Below are 25,163 nucleotides of genomic sequence, written 5' to 3' on the forward strand. Positions count from 1 at the left end.
TTGGTGCCCCTGCAGTTTAGGTGCAACCCATCCTTCTTGTAGATGTGCCTCCTGATCTGGAAGAGGTCTTAATAATCCAGATATCTGAAGCTCTCCCTCTTACACTAGCTCCATGCATTCAACTGTATTGTCTTCCTAGTTCTGGCCTCAGAGATATCCTTGATCCTGGCACCATATTTTATTTAACAAAGGATTTTTTTAAAAATCATGACAAAGCAACAACATCATCAGTAGAAAAGCAAATGTAAAATATATATGTTGTCATCCAGGTCTTCCTCAAGTCAATCACATTGTCTATGCTGAACACGCCAACACTGACTCAGTGAAGCAATCTCTTCATTAACATTGTGAGCTGATAATTGAGAGGAATCAAAATAGTAAAGGAGGCAGTCAACCTCTGTGGAAATAAGTACTCGTTCTTCAGTCAGGAAAACAAGCACAAATCACTGATTGCTAATAATTATTTAGATATAAAATAATGTGATTTTGTACTAACTTCTATTTCACCCACAAGTGTTCACTCCCAATTAAATAACACCAGTGAGAAAAGTAGAAATCATCCATCAGCAAAAATTATACCATAACATTAATTATATTGTTAAATCAACAATAACATTCTTCAGAGGAGCAGATGCCTTCATAATTTAGAAGATGTGGTGCAGTAATTTGAAATTAACAGTAAGTTCATAAAAGGTTATTCTATGCAATTTTATATATACTATGTATACATGGCCGGATTGAATACTTACTCCAGAAACAGATGCAATCATGTGTTTCTGTAGGATTGTTGATTCAGCTATTTTTGTTCCAGCATCTGCACAAACAAACTAGTGAGAATGACAGAGAGGTCCATTAGTTTAGATATCAGCCTTCAAGCCATTTATTCACATTCTCATTATTCTGTAACTGCAACCTTCAAATGTCAGTTGCATATATCACTCCTGCACAAGGTTGTCACTTACTTCAGTTATAACACAGGTAAATTATAGCTTAGTTGTTCCAGTAAATTTATTTGATTTTCTTTTCCTTTAAACAGGAATGACATGTGCTGTGATTGTGACCATGGTATGTTACGAATCATGTTCCTAGAAGATCACAAGATAACTATGGTTGACGGTGGTCATTCAGTGCTTCTAAATTTGTTTATCCAGAAGATCTTCACAGTTCCCCAATCTCAGTATCTAACTGCTTTGCAGATTTTCCAGGGGTGTGATTCTGCTAGTCAATATCTGTTGCTTGTGTAGGGAATAGGAACATCTCCAACTTTTCCCTACAATGTAAATCTTTAACCCTGCATATCTGTATTGAGTTTTCACTACGCTGTTCCAACACTTGGGTTTCTCTCTTGTGTTCCAGACATTCTATGCAAAGTGTAGACTTACCAGAGCTCTGTACAGTTAGATTATGATTTCCTCTGAATTAAAGGCTTGCAAATTAACAGTGGCTTTGCTAATTTTTGCTGGGTATTCATTAGATATATTTAATGCTCAGCCAACTAATACTTCTAGATATTTTCAAATTCATTCTTAGCTATTTGAATTTCATTCATAGAACACATTTGTTGTTTATTTTCCCTTCCAATTTGCAACATGTTATATTTACCTGCATTTCAAATACTTTGTCCACTATTTCTATTGCTCCTTTCAATCTGGCAACAAGAGCACATTCAACCATTTTGTTCTGCCCATCTAGAAACAGATGCCAAAACCCAGCTCTTTACTACTTCGCTTGACCTATAATCACTTCAGTGCTATCAAATTGTCTGGCCATCATCAAGTCAAGGCTGAGTGAAAATGTTCTCCAGCTAAATGTCAGGAAGAATCAAAATTATTTTTGTTCCCCTCCATAAAAGCTGTTCCCTTGTCCCTTACTCTGTCCCCTTCCCATGTGATTAAGCTCAATAGATCTTTCAAACTGGCACATGATTTTGGGTCAGAACTATAATATGAAAAGTCCACATCCCTTATCCCATTAAGTCCACTTTGTATCACACCCTGAACACTGCCTCTCTGCCAAAACATTCAACCTTTTGTCTTCTCTTCACTTGTTTTCTCAATTGCACCCTTATTGGGTCCTTTTCCTGCACCCTCCATAAACGCTTGAACTCTGTTGTACGTAACCTATTCTGCTGCAAGTTCTATTCTCCCATGAATCTGTTCTCACTAGCTCACACTGCCTCCTAAAACATTCAACTTAAAACTTCCCTAATCTTCAAATCCTTCTATGGTCTTTAGTTGTCCTATCTCTGGATGCTCCAGCTATGGTTTCCGCTTGTCGCACCCTAGGTACAGCCTTCAGCCCCAGTTCTCACTTCCTCTTCATGAAACTGGTTACATGAAACCCCTCTGCTTCTTGACAGTTTTCTCCACTCTTAAGAACCTAAGGATTACTTAAATATTCAGATCTCCATGATGTCATCAGTATGCAAAACCCTGAGCAGGGGAGAGCAGCTATAGTTTCTGAAAATGAGAAACCCATCGTCAGATGAATGACGGTTTAGAAAAGACACAGAAGTTAAGCTTTATTTTAGATATGTTTGTGGGTCAGAATGCTCAGGAATGTATATTGTGCCCTCAAAGGGAAGCATGGGACTCCCTTGTGTAAATCATCCACACCCTACCCCAACCTGATTATGTCACCAACATTTCCCACATCTAATCATAGTTGGAGCCTTCCCCAAATTCCTGAGGTTGGTCAGAGCCAGCCTTCCCCCAAGGTGATTGCAGCCAGATCCTTCCCTATCCTTCAGTGATCACTGGGGCAAGTTCACAAATGTTTCTACTGCCTACCTCTACCCTGTGGCCAGTTATTCTACTTTCTTGAAGTGTTCTGGCTATACTCTCCAGGCTCTAAGCCTTGTCAGATTTATCACCCATGGTCACTATTGGATTCTTGCACACCTCTCCCACCAAAAAAAAAGCCTGTGTGCTCTGAAAATTTGTTGCATAACAAAACAATATCAAACTCAATTAATTTTACAATGGCTACTCATGCATTAATTTGGCTGTCTGTTTATAATCAAATAATTTCTTACCACAGTCTTTAAGAAATGTTGCTAGAACAAAATCATTACAGTTAGAAATTTGAAAATAATTTATTCAGCAAGTTATAGTTAGAATTTTCTGAAAAATGAATTGCCTCCTAACATAGAATATTTGACCAAAACTTTACCTGCACCAGCAACAATAGATTGGTGTCTGGTAATGGTGACTTTAGCTTCAGTGCTTGTAACAATTCCAATACAACACTTCGTGAGAGGTAGAATTTATCCCGTTCCTGCAAGACACAAGCACAAGATATTACAAAATCCATGAGACACTTTGATGACTTTCAAACAGCTTGCTAAGCATCTATTACTGACCATCTATTACTATTCTATGTTATAAGAAGTCTGATGCATTCAAGGACCACAAATACATGAGAAAACCTAGAATTATCAATTTTCATAGAAGAGAAACAATGGCCTCATTTTACCTTATTGAATGCTCGATGACACAAACCACACAATTCAACAAGATACGCAAGGCTGAAGACTCCATTCTGAATTATAAAACTCAGCAATTTGGAAAATGGCTCCAAAAGGCTCTATAATCAAACATAATGAAAAATTAGGGAGTAAGACATCAAGTTAATTTAGAGCTAAAATAAATCTTACACGCAGAAATGGGAAAAATACAACAGACTACAATCAGATGAGGAAGACCACCTATGCTTGGAATGCAGGAGACTGGGGGGAGGGATACTAAATGACTGTTTTGCAGCAGTATTTACTGTGGAGAAGGATATGGAAGATCGAGAACTTGAGAAAAGAAATAGCGACATCTTGAAAAATGTCCACATTACAGAGGAGGTGGTGCTGGATAGCTTAAAATTCATAAAGGTGGATAAATTCCTGGGACCTGATGAGGTACATTACAACTCTGTGGAAAGCTAGGGAAGTGATTGCTGGACCTCTTGCTGAGATATTTGTACCATCGATAGCCACAGATGAGAAAACTAGAAGTTGGCTAACATGGTGTCACTATTTAAGATAGGTGGTAAGGAAAAGCCAGGGAACTAAAGACTGGTGAGCCTGACATTGGTGGTGGGCACGTTGTTGGAAGGAATTCTGAGGGACAGGATTTACATGTATTTGGAAAGGCAAGGACTAATTAAGGATAGTCAACATTGCTTTGTATGTGGAAAATCATGTCTCACTTACATGATGGAATTTTTAGAAGTGATGAAGAGGATTGATGAGGGCAGAACAGTGAATATGATCTATATGTACTTCAGCAGGGCATTTGACAAGGTTCTTCATGGTAGACTGGCTATCAAAGTTAGATCATATGGAATACAGAGAGAACTAATCATTTGGACATAGAACTGGCTTGACGGTAGAAGACAGAGGGTGGTGGCGGAGATTTGCTTTTCAGATTGGAGGCCTGTGACCAGCAGTGTGCCACAGGATCAGTGCTGGGTCCACTGCTTTTCATCATTTATACCAATGATTTGGACACGAACAAAGGAGGTATGGTTCATAAGTTTGCAGATAACACCAAAATTGGAGGCGTAGTGGACAGCGAAGAAGATTACCTCAGAGTACAACGAGATCTTGATCAGATAGGACAATGGGTCAAGGAGCAGCAGATGGAATTTAATTTAGATAAGTTTATTTTACGTAAAAGGCAAATCAGACCAGAACTTTTACACTTAATAGTAAGGTCCTAGGGAGTGTTGCTGAACAAAGAGACCCTGGAATGCAGGTTCATTGTTCCTTGAAAGTGTTGTCTCAGATAGACAGGACAGTGAAGAAGGTGTTTGGTAAGCTTGCCTTTATTGGTCAATGCATTAAGCATTGGGAGGTCCTGTACAGGACATTGGTTAGTCCACTTTTAGAATACTGTGTGCAATTCTGGTCTCTCATCTATTGGAGGGATATAGTGAAACTTGAAATGGTTCAGAAAAGATTTACAAGAAGGTTGCCAATGTTGGAGGGTTTGAGCTATAGGGAGAGGCTGAATAGGCTCAGGCTATTTTCCATGCAGCATTGGAGGCTGAGGGGTGACTTTACAAAGATTTATAAAATCATGAGGGGCATAGCTAGAATGAATAGACAAGGTATTTTCCCCTGGTTGGATGAGTCCAAAACTAAAGGGCATAGGTTTATGGTGAGAGGGGAAGGTTTAAAAGGGACCTAAGGGGCAACTTGTTTACACAGAGGATTGTGCATGTATAGAATGTGCTGCCAGAGGAAGTGGTGATACAATTACAACATTTAACTGGATGGGTACATGAATAGGAAGGATTTAGAGGGATATGGACCAAATGCTGGCAAATGGATTAGATTTATTTAGGATATCTAGTTGGCGTGGATGAGTTGGACTGAAAGGTCTGTTTCCATGCTGTATAGCTCTATGACTCTCCAGTCTATTATTACAAATTCATATCACAATAAATTTGTGTAGCTTGTATGGTAAGAATTAGAATATCATATTGCAAGCAGTTTAGTTTGAAAATTTCCCTGAAGGGGTTATTTCAAGCTAAGAAAGTTTAAGATCAGTTTAAGATCAAATTTAAGGAAGAGGCAATTAGGTTTTCAGGTCCTGGAAATGTGCATCCATTAAGTTAAATGCTATGGTTCTGATAGAAAAGGGAATTCACTTCTCATGTGAGTACTATAAAGAAATATGGTTGAGATTAATGGGATTGTAATTTACTGCGTGTTTCCAGAAACTCCATACTTGTGCTATATGTAACACATATTATTTGGTTTATTCTAGTTTGTTTTTCTTTTGCACAATAATTTCTGCTTTATTGTTAAAACTGAGTCTGCAGCATTAAGTGTTTATATTTCAGTCAAATACCACTCTGTTACAACCAAAAGAAAATTCCATAATCTCTCAAAAGAGATTTCAATCTGGGATCAGATTTGATCAGTAATAACATTAGCTTGGATCCTAACAGTGCAGCCTTCTAACAAGATGTCACCAGGCACGGGCCACACACACAGACAAACAATAGCCCCCAGCAGGCAGCTTAGAGACCAATGAGTAAAGGACCAGTGGCACAAACATGCCTCCACACTCAAAAGTCAATTACAAATGGTATTGTAAATAGAATGGTACCTTTTTGTGGTTTTTTTTATTTTAATAGTTATATAATTTACCAGTGTGAGAATTTAGCCATTTACAGTTCTATATTTCAGCTTACAGGGTACAGGTATGGCCCTGCAGAATCAAGGGAATCAATGTTTCACTTAAAGTCGTTCTGCTTATAGTGATGATTTCAGGAACACAACCACAACTTCAAGTGAGACCTTCCTGTAATTTTTTTAAAACAATTCTATTGGGATAGCATGGTGGTTAACAACACCAGGGACCCGGGTTCAATTCCAGCCTTGGGAGACTGTCTGCGTGGAGTTTGCACATTCTCCCAGTGTCTGTGTGGGTTTCATGCAGGTGCTCCAGCTTCCTCCCACAGTCCAAAGATGTGCAGGTTAGGCCAAGTTAAACTGCCCACAGTGTCAGGGGATATGCGTGTTAGGTGGATTAGCCATGGGAAATGCAGGGTTACAGGAATGAGAGGAATGGTGAGTCTGGATGTGATGCTCTTCAGAAGGTTGGTGTGGACTTGTTGGAGCAATTTGCCTAATTTTTCACTGTAGGGATTCTATTCTGTTGTGAAGTGGTCCTAACACTTTTCCACATTCTGAGGTCCTGACCTCTGTGGTGCTGCTGTGAGGAGGCACAGAGGCCAGACATCTACCCATCGTTGAGAAATTCAAAGCAGATTTACTTGTGCATCATCTAACAAACACTTAGAGAAGTACTAGCTGAGACCATTATAAATCATTTATCCCTTTCGGGTTACAATATGATATTTGGCAAATGAGTTGCCTGCAAAGAACATGAAAGCAGACATGAAGCATACGTTGCATCTGTTTTTATCAAAAAGGACGATTCTACCTTGGTTATAATGAGAAAGGAAATTCAGTCCCTACAAAGATTATAATTAATAACGAGGATGTATTGTATAGACTGACTGTTCTTAAAGCTGACAAGGCACTGGGACAAGATGAGATATTGAGATTAGTGTGAATGAAAATCGCAGAGGCACTGACAATGATTTTTCAGTCTTCCCTAGATTCAGCCCAGGACTGGAGAATTGCAAATTTTACATCTTTGTTCAAAACATGGGTGCAAGGAAAGCCAAGTAACTACAGATCAGTCAGTTTAACAGCAGTGGTTTGGTGAACTTCTGGAAGCAATAACCTGGGACAAAATTAATAATCAGATGAAAAAATGCAGATTAATTAAGGAGAGCCAGCATTGGTTTCTTTGGCGAAAGTCATATTTGACTAACAAACGAGTATTTTGATGAGATAGGGTTGATGAGGGCAATAATGTTGGTATGCTGTTCATGGGCTTTAAGAAAGAATCTGACATAGTGCTGCACAAAAGACCTGTGAGCAAAGTTAAAGCCCATAGTATAAAAGAGATAGTAGCAATAAGAAAGCAAACTTGCTTGAGTTGATAGGAAGCAAACAGTACTGATTAATCTGGATGTAGGTTTGCTCCCTGAGCTGGAAGGTTTATTTCTAGACGTTTCATCACTCTACTAGGTAACATCTTCAGTGGGCCTCCAGGCGAAGCACTGTTGATAATTCCTGCTTTCTATTTATATGTTTGGGTTGGTGATGTCATTTCTGGTGATGTCATTTCCTGTCCTTTTTCTCCAACGGAACTCTATCAACAAACACATTGAGTTAAACCCCATCTACCACCCCCTGAGAAAAGGAACAGGAATAGACATCACCACATGAAATGATGTCACCACAGGAAATTACATCACCAACCATAGAAACCCAAACATATAAATAGAAAGCAGGAATTATCAACAGTGCTTTGCCCGAAGCCCACTGAAGATGTTACCTAGTAGGGTGACGAAACATCTAGAAATGAACCTTCCAGATCAGGGAGCAAACCTACATCTAGAACCTCAACCTGAGCTAAAAATCTTCGCAAAATTCACTCAGTACTGATTAGTTTATGATTTAAAACTGAAGGAAGATTTGTAGTTGAGTTCGCCAGGAGTCACTATTGGCATTCTTGCTTTTCCTGATAATATATTAATGATATAGACTTTGGGCACAGTTTCAAATTTGCAGATGATAGGAAACTTGGGAGCACTGCAAACCATGAGGACAGTGTGGAATTTCAAAAGGACACAGACATATTGGTGGAGTGGATGGGTAATTGCCTTATGATGTTCAATGTAGAGATTTGTGAGATGATGCATTTTATTAGAAAATGCATGCAGACACAATATAAAATAAAGGATACAATTATTAAGTGTGTGCAAGAACTGAGGTTTGGGTGTACATGTAACTCATTAAATGTGGAAGGCTCGATTAAGAGAGAAACTAAGAAAGCATACAGTTTCCTCAACTTTATTAACAGGTGTACAGACTACAAGAATAAGAAAGTTATGTTGAACATGTATAAGACACAAGTTTGGCCTCAGCTAGAGTATTAAATCTAGTTCTGGGCACCACACTTCAAGTCTGAGAGAATGCAGATGTGGTTTACAAAAGTTGTTTCAGGAATGAGAAATTTCATCTACATAGATAATTCAGAAAAGCTGGGACTGTTCTCCTTCAGAGTACTGTGTTCAGTTTTGGTCACCTTGCCATAGGAAGGATGTTATTAAACTGGAAAAAGAGTGCAGAAGAAATTTACAAGTTAGGTGCAAGGATTCAAGGGTCTGAGGTTAGACAAGCTAGGACTTCTTTCTTTAGAGCATAGGAGACTGAGAGGGGATCTTATATATGTGTATAAGATCATGAAAGGCATGGATAGGGTGAATACAGTCAACCTCTTTCCCAAGGATGGGGAATGGAGGAATGGAGGGCATCGGTTTAAGGTCAGATGTCCCCTATAAAATGAGGTTAGGGCAGGAACACAAAACTATCCCTGCTTCGTCATGTTTTTTCTTAGTCAGGTTGAGTCCAGTAGACACCTCACATCCATGTGGTGAGAAAGAAATTGAGTTAATTATGAAGGCAATTAAGAGCTTCTGGCCAATACCACATGGGTTCCATGCTATAAATAAAGGAACAGGAGTAGGCCATTCAGCTTATCGAGCTGTTCTGATTTCAATGAGATCATGGCTGATCTCTGGCCTAACTCCATACATCTGCCTTTGGCCAATATCTCTTAAAAACTTTGCTTAACAAAAATTGTCTATCTCAGATTTAAAATTAACATTTGATCCAGCATCCACTGTCATTTGTGGACGGTAGTTCCAAGTCTTGCCTGCTTTGTGAGAATGGTTAGCCACTTCTTCTTGTCATTAAGAAAAATGACTTATGCTCTTGTCCTCACTGCACTACTGACCATCTCCAAAGAGGAATATGTGTCTGTCTACTTCCATCCTGAAGCTGTTTTTAACCTTGCCACTGGATTGCTGCAATTACAGTTGCCCATTCTGAGAATTGCCAAAGTTCTTTAATCAGAAATTCTTTAATGTTGCTGTAGGAATATTTTGATCAGTCAGGGAGACTAAGCTGGGTTGCTGGTGTGGTGACGGGTATAGTATTGGTAGTGTGCTGGTGATAATTAGTGCACTCTGGGAAAGAGCAGCAGCAAGGCAAGAAAAGCAAAGTCAGAATCCCACCCCATAAATGGTTCTGTTATTCAGACTGCAACTGAGCAAGGAGACAAGGAGCAAAACAAGGATGGAAATTTCCACACAGCGGCTTTTACCCCATTACTGTAAATTCAGGGGAAATGTAATGAAAACTGACTTTATGAACATAGAAGGGGTTTTCACTGCAGTTACAGTGAGGTTGTGGCAGAAAAGTGGAGCAGCTCAGATGAAACTCCCACCAAAGATTAAAAACCAAGATTCTCAGTAAGAGGCATAGATTTAAAACTGAAAAGGTACCAACAACACAAAATAAATAAGAAAAACACTGCACAGAGGTAGCACAGAATAAATATATGAAGAAACTAGAAACTGAATTGAAACTGAACCCTCCAAGCCACCCACCATCCTGACTTGGAAATATGTTGCCACTCCTTCATTGTCATTGGTGCAAAATCCTGGGATTTCCTCCCTAATAATATTGTGAGTCTACCTACAGCACAGGGATTACAGTGGTTCAAGAAGATAGATTTACCTTCTTGAGCAACTAGGAGTGGCCAGCCAGTGATGCTCATGTCTCATGAGTAACTAATAAGAATTAGAGCAAAAAATTCCTAAAAATAAGATATGTAAAAATCAACATCAAAAAGTGTGGCACTGGAAAAACGCAGCAGGTCAGGTAGCATCCAATGATTAGGAGAATCAAAGTTTCAGGCATAAGCCCTTAATCAGGAATGGGGAGAGGGCACCAAGGGGACTGAGAGATAAATAGGAGGGGCGTGTGGCTTGGGAAAGGTAGCTGGGAAGGTGATAGGTAGATGAAGATGGGGGTTTATGGTGATAGGTCAGAGCAGAGGGTGGAGCAGATAGGTGGGAAGGAAGATGGACAGGGAGGACAGTTCAAGAGGGTGGTGCTGAGTTGGATGGTTGGATCTGGGATAAGGTGGGGACAGGGAAGATGAGGCAGTTGATGAAATTGACATTGATGCCGAGTGGTTGGAGGATCCCAAGGTGGAAGATGAGGTGTTCTTCCTCCAGGAGTCAGGTGGCTTGGATTTGGCCTTGGAGGCAGCCTAAGACTTGCATATCCTTGGCAGAATGGGAGGGGGAGTTAAAGTGGTCAGCCACAGGGCCTACAGCAGAATAACAAAAGCAAAATAGTGAAAGGTAAACTTTAAAAGAGAGCAAAGAGTGAAAAGTAGCTTTAAAAAATTGCATGTGTTCCTCTTGGGAAAATAAAATCCACTATCAAGTCATAAAATATTTTAATAAGCCACACTAGCACTAGCTTACCCTTGTTGCACTTGTGGTAGGTATCTTGAGAAGACATATCATGATTGCTAAACTAGAATCCAAGCAGCACTGCAAATAAAATGCAAGTTATCAATACTTGGCATGTTGTTCGGGAGTTATTTTCTCAGTAATTGACAAACATAATACAAATGTTTATCACATTCAAATAAGTTGCAATTTTCCATATTATATAAATTAATATTTCATAAAACCAACTTTTTAAAACTCTTTCCAAGTTATAACATTTGCAGGTTTGAAAGATAGGCTTGAGACACAAACCCAAGGCTAAAATGCTGCAAAGCTGCAACCATGTGAGATTCTTTTTTAAACAAAAAGAATAAAAGATACAGGATGTGTTGGTGCATGACAGAATAAACGTTTGTTCATGAAATGACATCAGACTTTATTAGGTGGGGCAATTTGTGTTGCCATTTCTGGTTCGACCTTGGATATAACATTAGTTTTATTTTTAACTGGTGTACTAATGAACTATAGATGTTTAATTTAAAAATTTTTATAATTGAAATATGGGTGGGCAAGGCAAATGCTGTCATGAAGTGAGCTATACATGGAGGAAAGTACACCAACTCAAAATCAACTGTTCAGATCAATAACATATTAAATGTGTTACCAATGTTGTTAACCCTGCAATCAATCACTGCTGCCGCACACCACAGAATATATTTTTCTTCTCTGGTAATATTTTCCGTTAACTTTGCACTGGTGGGACTGTTAGGAGAGTTACCATATGGCAAGTTCCACTTGTGGGCAATGTGATTTGAGTGGAATTGATCTGTAATTTTATTTAACTGACTAGCTCCACGTGTTAAAGTCCTCTGGCTGTTAGTGCAATGCTGTAAAGCTACTGCTTTGTTTTAGGGTTTTCCTGTTGCATTTTAGGTTATTGTTTCAAACTCTCACAACCATTAGGTGCTCTGATTTCCAACATCGGCATTCCTCACTTTCTACTAGCTACAAACTTAACTCTAGAATTATTTTGGGTCTCATTGTTCAGCTACACAATGGGCAAAATTGCTAAGTTACAACAGTGCAATGATGTCTATAGAAGTAGTGCTTTGGGTTTCTCCTGTGAATCTGTTGTGGAGAATATCCAGTTTTGAATACAGTATCAATTCTGTGTTTCACAGATGTTGCACGTACAATTTCTCAAGAATAGCTGGTTTCTCACTTTAATTTCCTTTAGAGTGTAACATTAGATTTTCATTCCATTACAGTGAAACATGCTGTTTGTCGTATAATCTCAATTGGTTAAAATCCAACAACTATAATAAATCACTGCTTCAGGAAATTGGAACATGTAATTTATGCAACCAGTATACTATATATTCTTTTAGACTATTGTTTAAATGGTATAGTAGCACAGCATTTTACAGTAACTTCACTGTACGGCTCTTATGAAAATAGTATTGTTACTGAAAAATCAGTTCGCCAATCAATTGCTCATTCTTCTGGATGTCAAAGGAATAACATCAGGACGAAGTAGCAGTTCATATTGACTGATATACCATAGCTAGTTTCTCCCTACTGTACAGTACAGTTACTCTATTTTGGAGCCAATCAAAACTGAGAGGAAAATCTCAAAGCACTACTTCTATGGACAACATTGCACTGTTGTAACTTAGCAACTTTGCCCATTGTGTAGCTGAACAATGAGACCCAAAATAATCCAAGAGTTCTGTTTGTAGCCGGTAGAAAGTGAGGACTGCAGATGCTGGAGATCAGAGTTGGGAGTGTGGTACTGGAGAAGTACAATAGGTCGGGGAGTCCGGGGAGTGGGAGGCTTGACGTTTCGGGCATAAGTCCTCCATCAGCAATTCCTGGTGGGGGGTTTGTGCCCGGGGTGTTGATTTTCCTGCTACTCGGATGCTGCTTGGCCTGCTGTGCTTTTCTAGCACCACACTCTCGACTTCAATTTGTAGCTAATGCAGATTTAGCTAAATCTCAGCCAAAGTATACAATAGGCATCATTGTCCTGGGGTTAGGGAAGGGAGGGGAGAAAATAACCTGTTAGGATTCCCAAATTCTGGGGATTAAATGTTTGAAGGTTCAGCAAGATTACAATCAATGTTATGATACCTGCTGTGAAATAGCCTTATCACATTTGCAGCACCCACTTCCGAATAGAGAGAAAAAAAAACAACTAAAGCAAGGATTGCTGTCTATGGGACAGTTCACCAGGAAGCTGTCACTGACTTTTGGAAAAGGAAGGGTAGAAATGAACTAATTATTGTAAGAGATGGGAATAATACAAGCAGTGTGTATATAATAATATTTGTAGGTTTAGCTGGAAGCTGAGTACCAGATAAGGCAACAAAACTACTGATTTGTGCAGTGATATTTCATAATTTCCTTAATTTGAATGGTTTAATTCAAATGGGTGGCACAGTAGCTCAGTGGTTAGTACTGCTGCCTCAGTGTCAGGGAGATGGTTCAATTCCTGCGTCCGACAACTGTCTATGTGGAATTTGCACATTCTCCTCGTGTCTGCCTGGGTTTCTTCCCATAATCCAAAGATGTGCAGTTTAGGTGAACTGATCATGTAAAATTACCCAGTGTTCAGGGATGTGTCGGTTAGGTAAATTGGCCACGTTAAATTACCAACAGTGTTCAGAGATGTGTAGGTTAGGTAATGTAGAGTAATAGGACATTAGTCAGGGGTAATGTAGAGTAATAGGGTAGGAGACTAGGTCTAGGTGCATTACTCTTCGGAGGATGTGTGTGGACTTGTTGGGCCGGGAGGACCTGTTTCCATACTGGAGAGATTCTATGATGTGGAAATGCTGATGTTGGACTGGGGTGGACAAAGTTAAAAATCATACAACACCAGGTTACAGTCCAACACATTTATTTGGAAGAACTAGCTTTCAGAGCGCTGCTCCTTCATCAGGTAACTAGTAGGGCAAGATCATAAGACACAGAATTTATAGCAATTTATAGTGTCATGCAATTAAAACAATATATTGAACAAACCTAGCGGGATCTTGTTCAGATTGGCCAATGGGCTGAAGAATGGCAGATGGAGTTTAATTCAGATAAATGCAAGGTGCTGCATTTTGGGAAAGCAAATCTCAGCAGGACTTATACACTTAATGGTAAGGTCCTAGGGAGTGTTGCTGAACAAAGAGACCTTGGCGTGCAGGTTCATAGCTTCTTGAAAGTAGAGTCACAGGTAGATAGGATAGTGAAGAAGGTGTTTGGTATGCTTTCCTTTATTGGTCATAACATTGAGTATAGGAGTTGGGAGGTCTTATTGCAGCTGTTTAGGACATTGGTAAGGCCACTTTGGAATATTGCGTGCAATTCTAGTCTCCTTCCTATCGGAAAGATGTTGTGAAACTTGAAAGGGTTCAGAAAAGATTTATAAGGATGTTGGAGGATTTGAGCTATAGAGAGAGGCTGGAGCTGTTTTCCCTGGAGCATCGGAGGCTGAGGGGTGACTTCATAGATGTTTATAAAATCATGAGAAGCATGGAGAGGATAAATAGACAAAGTCATTTCACTGGGGTGTGGGAGTTCAGAACTAGAGGGCATAAGTTTAGGGTGAGAGGGGAAAGATATAAAAGGGACCTAAGGGGCAAGATTTTCACGCAGAGGATGGTGCGTGTATGGAATCAGCTGCCAGAGGAAGTGGTGGAGGCTGGTACAATTACAATATTTAAACGATATCTGGATGGGTGTATGAATAGGAAGGGTTTAGAGGGATATGGGCCGGGTGCTGGCAAGTGGGACTAGATTAGATTGGGATATCTGGTTGGCATGGACGAGTTGGACCGAAGGGTCTGTTTCCATGCTGTACATCTCTATGATTCGATGCTATTAAGTCTTTCATCTTTTAGAATGGGCTGCAGGTTTCGGTTCATTAATATGTAAATCCCAGAACTTCTTTTAATTTGCATTCTCAAGACAACTTAGGGTTTTATAAAAAAAGGTGACATATCAGCTCAGATGTTTGTTCAATGTATCATTTTACTTGGATGACACAGTGATATTTTGCTATCAATTCTGTGTCTTATGATCCTGCCCCACTAGTTATCTGATTAAGGAGCAGCGCTCTGAAAGCTAGTACATTCAAACAAACTTGCTGAATTGTTGTGTGATTTCTAATTTCATAAAATATTTCTTCAGTTTTGATTCGCTGTCCAACTCTTCAAATGTCTATTAAATTAAGTGACCTGTTCAGACATTTGCAAATCATTTTGCCGAACATACAGAGCCAAACTGGATAGGGTCATAAACTGATATTGCATTAGCTGTTATCTTTTGCTTCCAATTATGCAGCTTGCGAATTTAAATGATTATGATGTGTACCAACATTGAGCATGCTATTAGGTTCTTCCATGCCTGATTAGGTGTACAAAGTTGAGAGAGGCTGGCAGGACTTAAATTATTTAATGCGTCCTCCATCTCCCAGAAGACAAGGTGTATTGTGGCTGAATCTGGTCCTGCAAGTAATTCTAAAAATGATTTTGACATGAGGAACAATTAATAATGGCACAAAACATTTACAGCAGTTGATTGTCAGTCATCATTTAACTGGTGCATTTGCCGTGGCAATGTTTCTAATCAGAGGTCACTTTCTAAATAATCAGCACTCTCTTTTCATACAATATAAAATGTTGTTCTCCTTTTGTATTTTGTCCCAATGAGTGCAAGACGGAAAGCTTCCACAAAATGTGCCCTTTCTCAGCTTTACTCAAGTTCTGTACAATCAGATAACCATTGTACATCAACAGGAAGTCTTCGGTACAGCTATATAGTTTTCTGCTAACCACTCAATATACAACTAGATTTATAATATAAATATGCAGAAAAATATCATACTTAGTTTGTCATATTCATTCATTTATATGTCCAGATGGCATATGGATCATTAAATTCTTCCTTACCTTCAATGGCAGTATGCACGGCAGTTTGGTCAGAAATGTTTGAAACTGATTGCATATTGTAGTCCACAGATTGCTGGGTAAATCCATAGGCAGAGCTTCCATGTAAGTGGCTATGTTATCTAAACAGCGAAGCATGGCTCCTCCTGCTGGCAGGTTCTTCTTGTTGTTTAAACCCTGTGCCACATTTGCATCACAAATATTCAATGTGATGCCGCATTAAACAAAGACATACTTTATTTAACAGTTATCACTTTTCACCTGGAATAATAGTTAATTATTTACTTTATCTCTATAACATGGTATTTCCTAAATTTGCCAAGAAGGATTTCTAACTTATATTTTCTTTCTAAGCTCCACAATACCTCCAGTAGTTGATTCAATGCCGCCACTGAACTCAGCTCATTGAAGTCCATTAGAGACGAGGCCAAAGTTCGAAGGAAGCTTCCATCTAACATCAAAATAAAATTACAGTTTCAAAACTTATTTATGCATTTGGGAAACTGTTAAATATTGGTACTCTGCATCAAAAGGCCACTGCATCAGATATTTATTATAAATTATCATACCTTTAATGTTGCTTTGGAAGAGCTGTGGAAGTATACCATTGGGAGCAAGCTGATGAAAAATGCAGCGTAAAAATTGCTTTGCCACACCAGCAGCATTGCCAGGAATCATCATGCTTAAAAAATATAAAATGTATATTTCACAATTTGTTAAAAATTTATGCAAACATCGATCATGCAATGTCATATTTTAGAAGGAAATGCAAAAATAGCATTCCAAACTTGACAAAGAGATCATGAAAAAATCTGAACATATTACTTCAAAACAAAGCCCCTAATTTCTCACAAAGAGAACAGCATATACATATAATGAAGGATTTGCACCACGTAGGTCCCAGGTTTAATCCACAGTCTGTAATAAATCAGCTGATTACAAATGAACCAGCAGGATAGATGGCACAAAATCATGGCAGAATTGGAGTATTAATTAAGTGCTTAACTGTGTGAAATTGGTTTTGATTGATGATTTATCCACGCTATTTATAAGAGCAAGCGAAAATTGTATTGGTTGGACTGCAGGTACAAGACATGGAACGGAATGATTTTATTTGGAAGAGATTCAAGTGTATCAAGATTAGATTCCAGATTAATACCTTTCTATCGCTTCTTTCCCACAACCCCTCTGACTGACTCTTCGCTCATCTGAGACCAACATCCTGTTCCTTTGATTTTGTTTCCAATTACCAACTAAAACTCAATCTCCCCTTCTGGGCTTGCTGACTTGTTAAAAGTTCTCACTCTTCAGGTGCTATTCCTCTCTCCTTTAAGTCTACCATCATCATAATTCTCCTCAGAAAATCCTTTTTGATTTTATTTGATGTATTATTGTCACGTACTGAGATACAATGATAAGTAATGTCTGCATGTAATCCAGTTAAATCATACCTTATGTAATAGAACAGAATGCAAAAAATTGTATTACAGATAAAGAGAAGATGCAGAAAAAGGTCAACTCTAATGTATGAGAGGTCCATTCTTAAGTCTGATAACAGTGGGGAAGAGGCTTCTTGTATCTTTTGGTGCATGTTTTCAAGCTTGTGGGTCTTCTGCCCAATGGAAGAGGGTGGAGGAAAAAGTATAATCAGAGCAGGAGGGTCCTTTGATTATTTTGGCTGCTTTCCCAAGGCCATGGGGATATAGATAATAGACAATAGACAATAGGTGTAGGAGTAGGCCATTCTGCCCTTCAAGCCTGCACCACCATTCAATATGATCATGGTTGATCATCCTTAATCAGTATCCTGTTCCTGCCTTATCTCCATAACCCTTGATTCCACTATCCTTGAGAGCTCTATCCAACTCTTTCATAAATGAATCCAGAGACTGGGCCTCCACTGCCCTCTGGGCCAGAGCATTCCACACAGCCACCACTCTCTGGGTGAAGAAGTTTCTCCTCATCTCTGTCCTAAATGGTCTACCCCGTATTTTTAAGCTGTGTCCTCTGGTTCGGCACTCACCCATCAGCGGAAACATGTTTCCTGTCTCCAGAGTGTCCAATCCTTTAATAATCTTATACAATCAGACCCCCTCTCATATTTCTAAACTCAAGGGTATACAAACCCAGTCACTTCAGTCTTTCAGTGTAAGGTAATCCCGCCATTCCAGGAATTGACCTCGTGAACCTACACTGCACTCCCTCAATAGCCAGAATGTCTTTCCTCAAATTTGAGACCAGAACTGCACACAGTACTCCTACCATATGGTCTCACCAGGGCCCTGTCCAGCTGCAGAAGAACCTCTTTGCTTCTACACTCAATCCCTCTTGTTATGAAGGCCAGCATGCTATTAGCCTTCTTCACTACCTGCTGTATCTGCATGCTTACGTTCATTGACTGGTGTACAAGAACACCCAGATCTCTCTGTACTGCCCCTTTACCTAAATTGATTCCATTTAGATAGTAATCTGCCTTCTTGTTCTTGCCACCAAAGTGGATAACCATACATTTATCCACATTAAACTGCATCTGCCATGCATCTGACCACTCACCTAACCTGTCCAGGTCACCTTGTAATCTCCTAACATCCTCATCACATTTCACCCTGCCACCCAGCTTAGTATCATCAGCAAATTTGCTAATGTTACTACTAATACCATCTTCTATATCATTAACTTATATTGTAAAAAGCTGCGGTCCCAGTACTGATCCCTGCGGTACCCCACTGGTCACTGCCTGCCATTCCGAAATGGAGCCGTTTATCACTACTCTTTGTTTCCTATCAGCCAACCAACTTTCAATCCAAGTTAGTACTTTGCCCCCAATACCATGCGCCCTAATTTTGCTCACTAACCTCCTATGTGGGACTTTATCAAAAGCTTTCTGAAAGTCCAGGTACACTAATATCTATTGGATCTCCCTCGTCCATCTTCAGAGTTACATCCTCAAAAAATTCCAGAAGATTAGTCAAGCATGATTTCCCCTTCATAAATCCATGCTGACTTTGACCTATCCTGTTACTACTACCCAGATGTGTCGTAATTTCATCCTTTATAATAGACTCCAGCATCTTTCCACCACTGAGGTCAGACTAACTGGTCTATAATTTCCTGTTTTCTCTCTCCCACCTTTCTTAAAAAGTGGTATAATATTAGCTACCCTCCAATCCACAGGAACTGATCCCAAATCTGTCGAACTCTGGAAAATAATCACCAACGCATCCATGATTTCTCGAGCCACCTCATTCAGTACCCTGGGATGTAGACCATCAGGCCCCGGGGACTTATCAACCTTCAGACCTAACAGTCTCTCCAACACCAATTCCTGGCAAATATAAATTCCCTTAAGTTCAGATCCTTCAGCCACTGTTACCTCAGGGAGATTGCTTGTGTCTTCCCCAGTGAACACAGATCTGATGTACCAATTCAATTCTTCTGCCATTTCTTTGTTCCCCGTAATATATTCCCCTGTTTCTGTCTTCAAGGGCCTAAATTTAGTCTTAACCATTTTTTTGCCTTTCACATACCTAAAAAAACTTTTACTATCCTCCTTTATATTATTGGCCAGTTTACCTTCGTACCTCATTTTCTCTCTGCGTACTTCCTTCTTAGTAATTCTCTGTTGTTCTTTAAAAGCTTTCCAGTCCTCTGTTTTCATACTTATCTTTGCTATGTTATACTTTTTCTCTTTTAACTTTATATGTTTCTTAACTTCCCTCATCAGCCACGGCCACCCATGCCTCCTCCTAGGATCTTTCTTCCTTTTTGGAATGAACTGATCTTGCAACTTCTGCATTATACACAGAAATATCCGCCATTGTTCCTCCACTGTAATCCCTGCTAAGGTATTGCACCATTGAACTTTGGCCAGCTCCTCCCTCATAGCTCCATAGTTCCCTTTATTCAACAGAAATATTGTCACTTTCGATTGTACCCTCTCCCTCTCAAATTGCAGATTGAAGCTTATTGTATTATGATCACTACTTCCCAATGGCTCCTTCACTTCGAGGTCCCTGACCAATTCTGGTTCATTGCACAATACCAGATCCAGAATTGCCTTCTCTCTGGTCGGCTCCAGCACCAGCTGTTCTCAGAATCCATCTCTGAGGCACTCCACAAAGTCTCTTTCTTGAGGTCCAATACCATCCTGATTCTCCCAGTCTACCTGCATGTTGAAATCCCCCATAACAACTGTAGTAACATCTTTGTGACAGGCCAATTTCAGCTCCTGATTTAACTTACATCCGACATCCAGACTACTGTTTGGGGGCCTGTAGATAACTCCCAAGAGAGTCTTTTTACCTTTAGTATTTCTCAGCTCTATCCACACTAACTCTACATCCCCTGATTCTAGGTCCCCCCGCGCAAGGGACTGAATATTATCCCTTACCAACATGGGCACCCCACCCCCTCTGCTCGTCAGTCTGTCCTTACGACAGCACGTGTAGCCTTGAATATTTATTTCCCAGGCCCTGTCCACTTGAAGCCACGTCTCAGTTATCCCCACAATATTGTATCTGCCAATTTCCAAAAGAGCCTCAAGCTCATCCATCTTATTTCTAATGCTTCGTGCATTCATGTATAGTATTTTTAATTTGTTACTGCCCTCACCCTTCCCATCAACACCTATTTCACTCAACCTTACAGCATGATCCCTTTCTGAGTTTTCTGCCTCATTGATACAATTGTCTTTCTTGCCTTCTCTTGTTCTAACTTTCCCTCCAATTTCCTTCTTAAACATCCAGTTTGTCCCCTCCCCCCCGCTACTTAGTTTAAACGTAGCTGTGTTGCAGAAGCAAACCTGCCTGCCAGAATGCTGGTCCGTAAACTATTAAGGTGCAAACCGTCTCTCTTGTAGAATTTATGCTTTCCACAAAACACACCCTATCTGATGGAGTTAATGGATGGAAAGCTAGTTGGCATGGACTGGGCTACATTCACAACTCTGTAATTTCTTGCGATCTTGGGCAGAGCAGTTGCTTTACCAAGCTATAATGTATCCTGATAGGATTCCATTGGGTATCTACAAAAACTGGGAAAAGTCATTGTGGACACGCTGAACTTCTTTAGTCTTCTGAGGAAAGGCAGTTGTTGTGCTTTCTTGACCAAAAAAATGGTTGGGGATGGACCAGGACAAATTGTTAGTGATATTTACTCCAGGGAACTGAAGCTCTCAACCATCTCCACCTCAGTATTGTTGATAAAGACAACGATATGTCCTCCACTCCACTTCCTTAAGTTGATGACCAACTCTTCCATTTTGCTGACATTGCGGGAGAGATTGGTGTCTTTACACCATGTCACTAAGCTCTCTATTTCTTTCCTGTATGCTGCCTCATTGTTGGTTAAGATCCAACCACTACAGTATGTCATCAGCAAACTTGTAAATGGAGTTGAAGCAGAATTCAGCCACACAGTTGTGAGTGAAAAAGTAGTATAGTAAGGGACTGAGTATTCAGCCTCACAGGGCACTGGTATTGAGGATTGTTGTGGAGGAGGTGTTGTCACCTATCTTTACTGGTCGCGGTCTACAAGTCAGGAAGTTGAACATCCAGCTGCAGTTAGGGGAACAGAGTCCTAGGTCTCAGAGATTGCAGATGAGTTTGGTAGGAAATGTGTTGTTGAACACGGAGCTAAAGTAATAAATAGGAGTCTGACACAGGTGCCCTTGTTATCCAGATGTTCCAGGAATGAGTGCAGGCCAGGGAGATGGCATTAGCCATGGACCTGTTGTGACAGGAGGCGCATTGTTGTTGATCAAAGCAAACTAGGAGGCTGGATTTGATCTGTGCCATTACTAAGTTCTCAAAGTACTTCATAATGATGGAAGTCAGAGCCACTGAGCAGTAGTCATATAGTCACAGAGTCATAGAGATCTACAGCATGGAAACAGACACTTCAGTCCAACCCGTCCATGCCAACCAGATATACCAACCCAATCTAGTCCCACCTGCCAGCAGCCGTCCCATATCCCTCTAAACCCTTCCTATTTATAAACCCATCCAAATGCCTCTTAAATGTTGCAATTGTACCAGCCTCCACTACATCCTCTGGCAGCTCATTCCATACACGTACCACCCTCTGCGTGAAAACGTTGCCCCTTGGGTCTCTTTTATATCTTTCCCCTCTCACCCTAAACCTATGCCCTCTAGTTCTGGACTCGCCGACCACAGGGAAAAGACTTTGTCTATTTATCCTATCTATGCCCTTCATAACTTTGTAAACCTCTATAAGGTCATCCCTCAGCCTCCGACGCTTCAGGGAAAACAGCCTCAGCCTGTTCAGCTTCTCCTTGTAGCTCAGATCCTCCAACCCTGGCAACATCCTTGTAAATCTTTTATGAACCCTTTCAAGTTTCACAACATCTTTCCGATAGGAAGGAGACCAGAATTGCATGCAATATTCCAACAGTGGCTTAACCAATGTCCTGTACAGCCGCAACATGACCTCCCAACTCCTGTACTCAATACTCTGACCAATAAAGGAAGCATACCAAATGCCTTCTTCAATATCCTATCTACCTGCAACTCCACTTTCAAGGAGCTATGAACCTGCACTCCAAGGTCCCTTTGTTCAGCAACACTCCCTAGGACCTTACCATTAAGTGTAAAAGTCCTGCTGAGATTTGTTTTCCCAAAATGCAGCACCTCGCATTTATCTGAATTAAACTCCATCTGCAACTTCTCAGACCATTGGCCCATCTGGTCCAAATCCTGTTGTAATCTGAGGTAACCCTCTTCGCTGTCCACTACACCTCCAATTTTGGTGTCATCTGCAAATTTACTAACTGTACCTCTTATGCTCACATCCAAATCATTTATGCAAATGTCAAAAAATAGAGGGTCCAGCACCGGTCCTTGTGTCACTCCACTGGTCACAGGCCTCCAGTCTGAAAAACAACCCTCCACCACCACCCTCTGTCTTCTACCTTTGAGCCAGTTTTGTATCCAAATGTCTAGTTCTCCCTGTATTCCATGAGATCTAGCCTTGCTAATCAGTGTCCCATGGGGAACCTTGCCTTACTGAAGTCCATATAGATCACATCTACTGCTCTGCCCTCATCAATCTTCTTTGTTACTTCATCAAAAAACTCAATCAAGTTTGTGAGACATGATTTCCCACGCACAAAGCCATGTTGACTATCCCAAATCAATCCTTGCCTTTCCAAATACATGTACATCCTGTCCCTCAGGATTTCCTCCAACAACTTGCCCACCACCAAGGTCAGGCTCATTGGTCTATAGTTCCCTGGCTTGTCTTTACTGCCCTTCTTAAACAGTGGCACCATGTTTGCCAATCTCCAGTCTTCTGGCACCTCACCTGTGACTATCGATGATACAAACATCTCAGCAAGAGGCCCAGCAATCACTTCTCTAGCTTCCCAAAGAGTTCTCCGGTACACCTGATCAGGTCCTGGGGATTTATCCACTTTTAACCATTTCAAGACATCCAGCACTTCCTTCTCTGTAATCTGGACATTTTGCAAGATGTCACCATCTATTTCCCTACAGTCTATATCTTCCATATCCTTTTCCACAGTAGATACTGATGCAAAATATTCATTTAGTATCTCCCCCATTTTCTGCAGCTCCACACAAGGGCCACTTTGCTGATCTTTGAGGGGCCCTATTCTCTCCCTAGTTACCTTTTTGTCCTTAATATATTTGTAAAAGCCCTTTGGATTCTCCTTAATTCTATTTGCCAAAGCTATCTCATGTCCCCGTTTTGCCCTCCTGATTTCCCTCTTAAGTATATTCCTACTTTCTTTATACTCTTCTAAGGATTCACTCGATCTATCCTGTCTATACCTGACATATGCTTCCTTCTATTTCTTAACCAAACCCTCAATTTCTTTAGTCATCCAGCATTCCCTATACCTACCAGCCTTCCCTTTCACCCTGACAGGAATATACTTTCTCTGGATTCTTGTTATCTCATTTCTGAAGGCTTCCCATTTTCCAGCCGTCCCTTTACCTGCGAACATAGTCATTAAGGCACATTTCCTGATTTTTCTTTGGCACCATGATGATGGTTTTGACGCAGTTAGGAAACTCATAGTAAGGAGATGTTAAAGATATCTGCAAATACTCCCACTAGCTGGTCTGGGCTCGCTTTGTAGCCCATAACAACATGGCCACAATCAGCATGCGTTCGTGTGGTTCGTCTGAAATGCTAGTTTCGTCTGGTATTGTCTCTTGGTGTCCCTGAATGGATTTGCAAAGGTAGTACCTAGATTTCCTGTACAGGTCAGGGTCACCCAACTTGAAAGCCTCAGACCTGGACTTCAGTAGGGAGTGGATCATCCGGTTCATTCATGGCTTCCTTAGGGAACACTTGGACTAACTTCTTTGCCACATGGTCCTCTACACACTTATTGACGAAGCAGACTCATTTAGGTTGGTCACTGTGCTCTTGAATATGGATCAGTCCATCAACTCGAAGCAGTTAGGTAGGAGCTCATCCATTACCTCAGACCAGCGCTGTAGGATTTTCTGTACCTATTCTTGATCCCACCATTCTTGCAAGCTGCTGCCCATCTCCAACCTTTTTTTTTCTCCAAAGTCCTTGAATTTGTTGCCTTCCAAATTAGTGCCAATCTTTCCTGAAATTCCATGTTTGAATCCCTCCAATTAGTTGTTTGCCTGCCTCCTCCTTCCAAGGCCTGAGACAAATGGCTGCATGCTGTGCCATTTGTGGCTGAAAATTGTAAATGTGGCTATATTTCTACTATACAAGCCTGACTGGCATATAAAGCAATCTTGTTCCACATTCATTTATAGGCCTGTACTGAAACAAGAGGACCATGGCCATTCAAGAGGTAGCCACAAAGCCAGCCCACCTCCCTCCTTTGAAGCCTGTCGTCAATTTTAAAATGCAGGCATCTTGTTTTCAGGTATGAAATAGATAAGCAGCAGTTCAAAGTCTACCAAATAAAAATTTCCAGCCTGTCTCCTCTCTGCAATAAAAGATACTTGTAGATGTATGAAAGAAAAAGGGTCAAACAATTGCTGCACACTGCACTATGAATAAATGGCAAACTCAGAGTGTAATCGTGCATTTCTGCTCTGAACCATATGCTGGTGACATGTTCCCTTCAATGAAGCATGAAACATCAGACAGGCAGCCCTTCTGGTTCAATGCAATTCCACCCATTCCTGGCCAAAACAGCAGCATTACTGAAAATCAATGATCAACAAAGACCAATGACTCTTCCTTGTCCCTCAGCTACTGAACAAAGACATGAAAAGAAGTACAAAAGGCTTAACTCAGTTTTATGATGGGCGATGGATTCAGGGTGGGACATTTTGCAAAAAATAATAGAAACACAAAAGTTTTTGC

The 25,163-nt window shown here is 40.4% G+C and overlaps 1 protein-coding gene across 5 annotated transcripts in view; it reads right to left on the bottom strand.

The window, feature by feature from the left end:
• The window catches only part of unc79 (unc-79 homolog, NALCN channel complex subunit), a 219,713-nt gene that overhangs the window by 37,045 nt on the left and 157,505 nt on the right, over nt 1-25,163 (bottom strand). For 4 of the 5 annotated variants that reach the window (XM_087989676.1, XM_087989677.1, XM_043697180.2 and 1 more), the window contains 7 exons: nt 16,394-16,506; nt 16,190-16,275; nt 15,828-16,001; nt 10,921-10,989; nt 3,475-3,585; nt 3,172-3,276; nt 750-827 (listed from right to left, as the gene is read on the bottom strand). In XM_087989676.1, coding sequence (XP_087845802.1) covers nt 750-827; nt 3,172-3,276; nt 3,475-3,585; nt 10,921-10,989; nt 15,828-16,001; nt 16,190-16,275; nt 16,394-16,506 — 736 coding nt within the window. The remainder of the gene's footprint in view (nt 1-749; nt 828-3,171; nt 3,277-3,474; nt 3,586-10,920; nt 10,990-15,827; nt 16,002-16,189; nt 16,276-16,393; nt 16,507-25,163) is intronic. The other variant, XM_087989674.1, reaches the window with a different exon arrangement.

Source organism: Chiloscyllium plagiosum, unplaced genomic scaffold, assembly GCF_037043375.1.
Source record: "Chiloscyllium plagiosum isolate Xiang-an unplaced genomic scaffold, Cpla_swu_hap1 HiC_scaffold_8, whole genome shotgun sequence".
NCBI lineage: Eukaryota > Metazoa > Chordata > Chondrichthyes > Orectolobiformes > Hemiscylliidae > Chiloscyllium > Chiloscyllium plagiosum.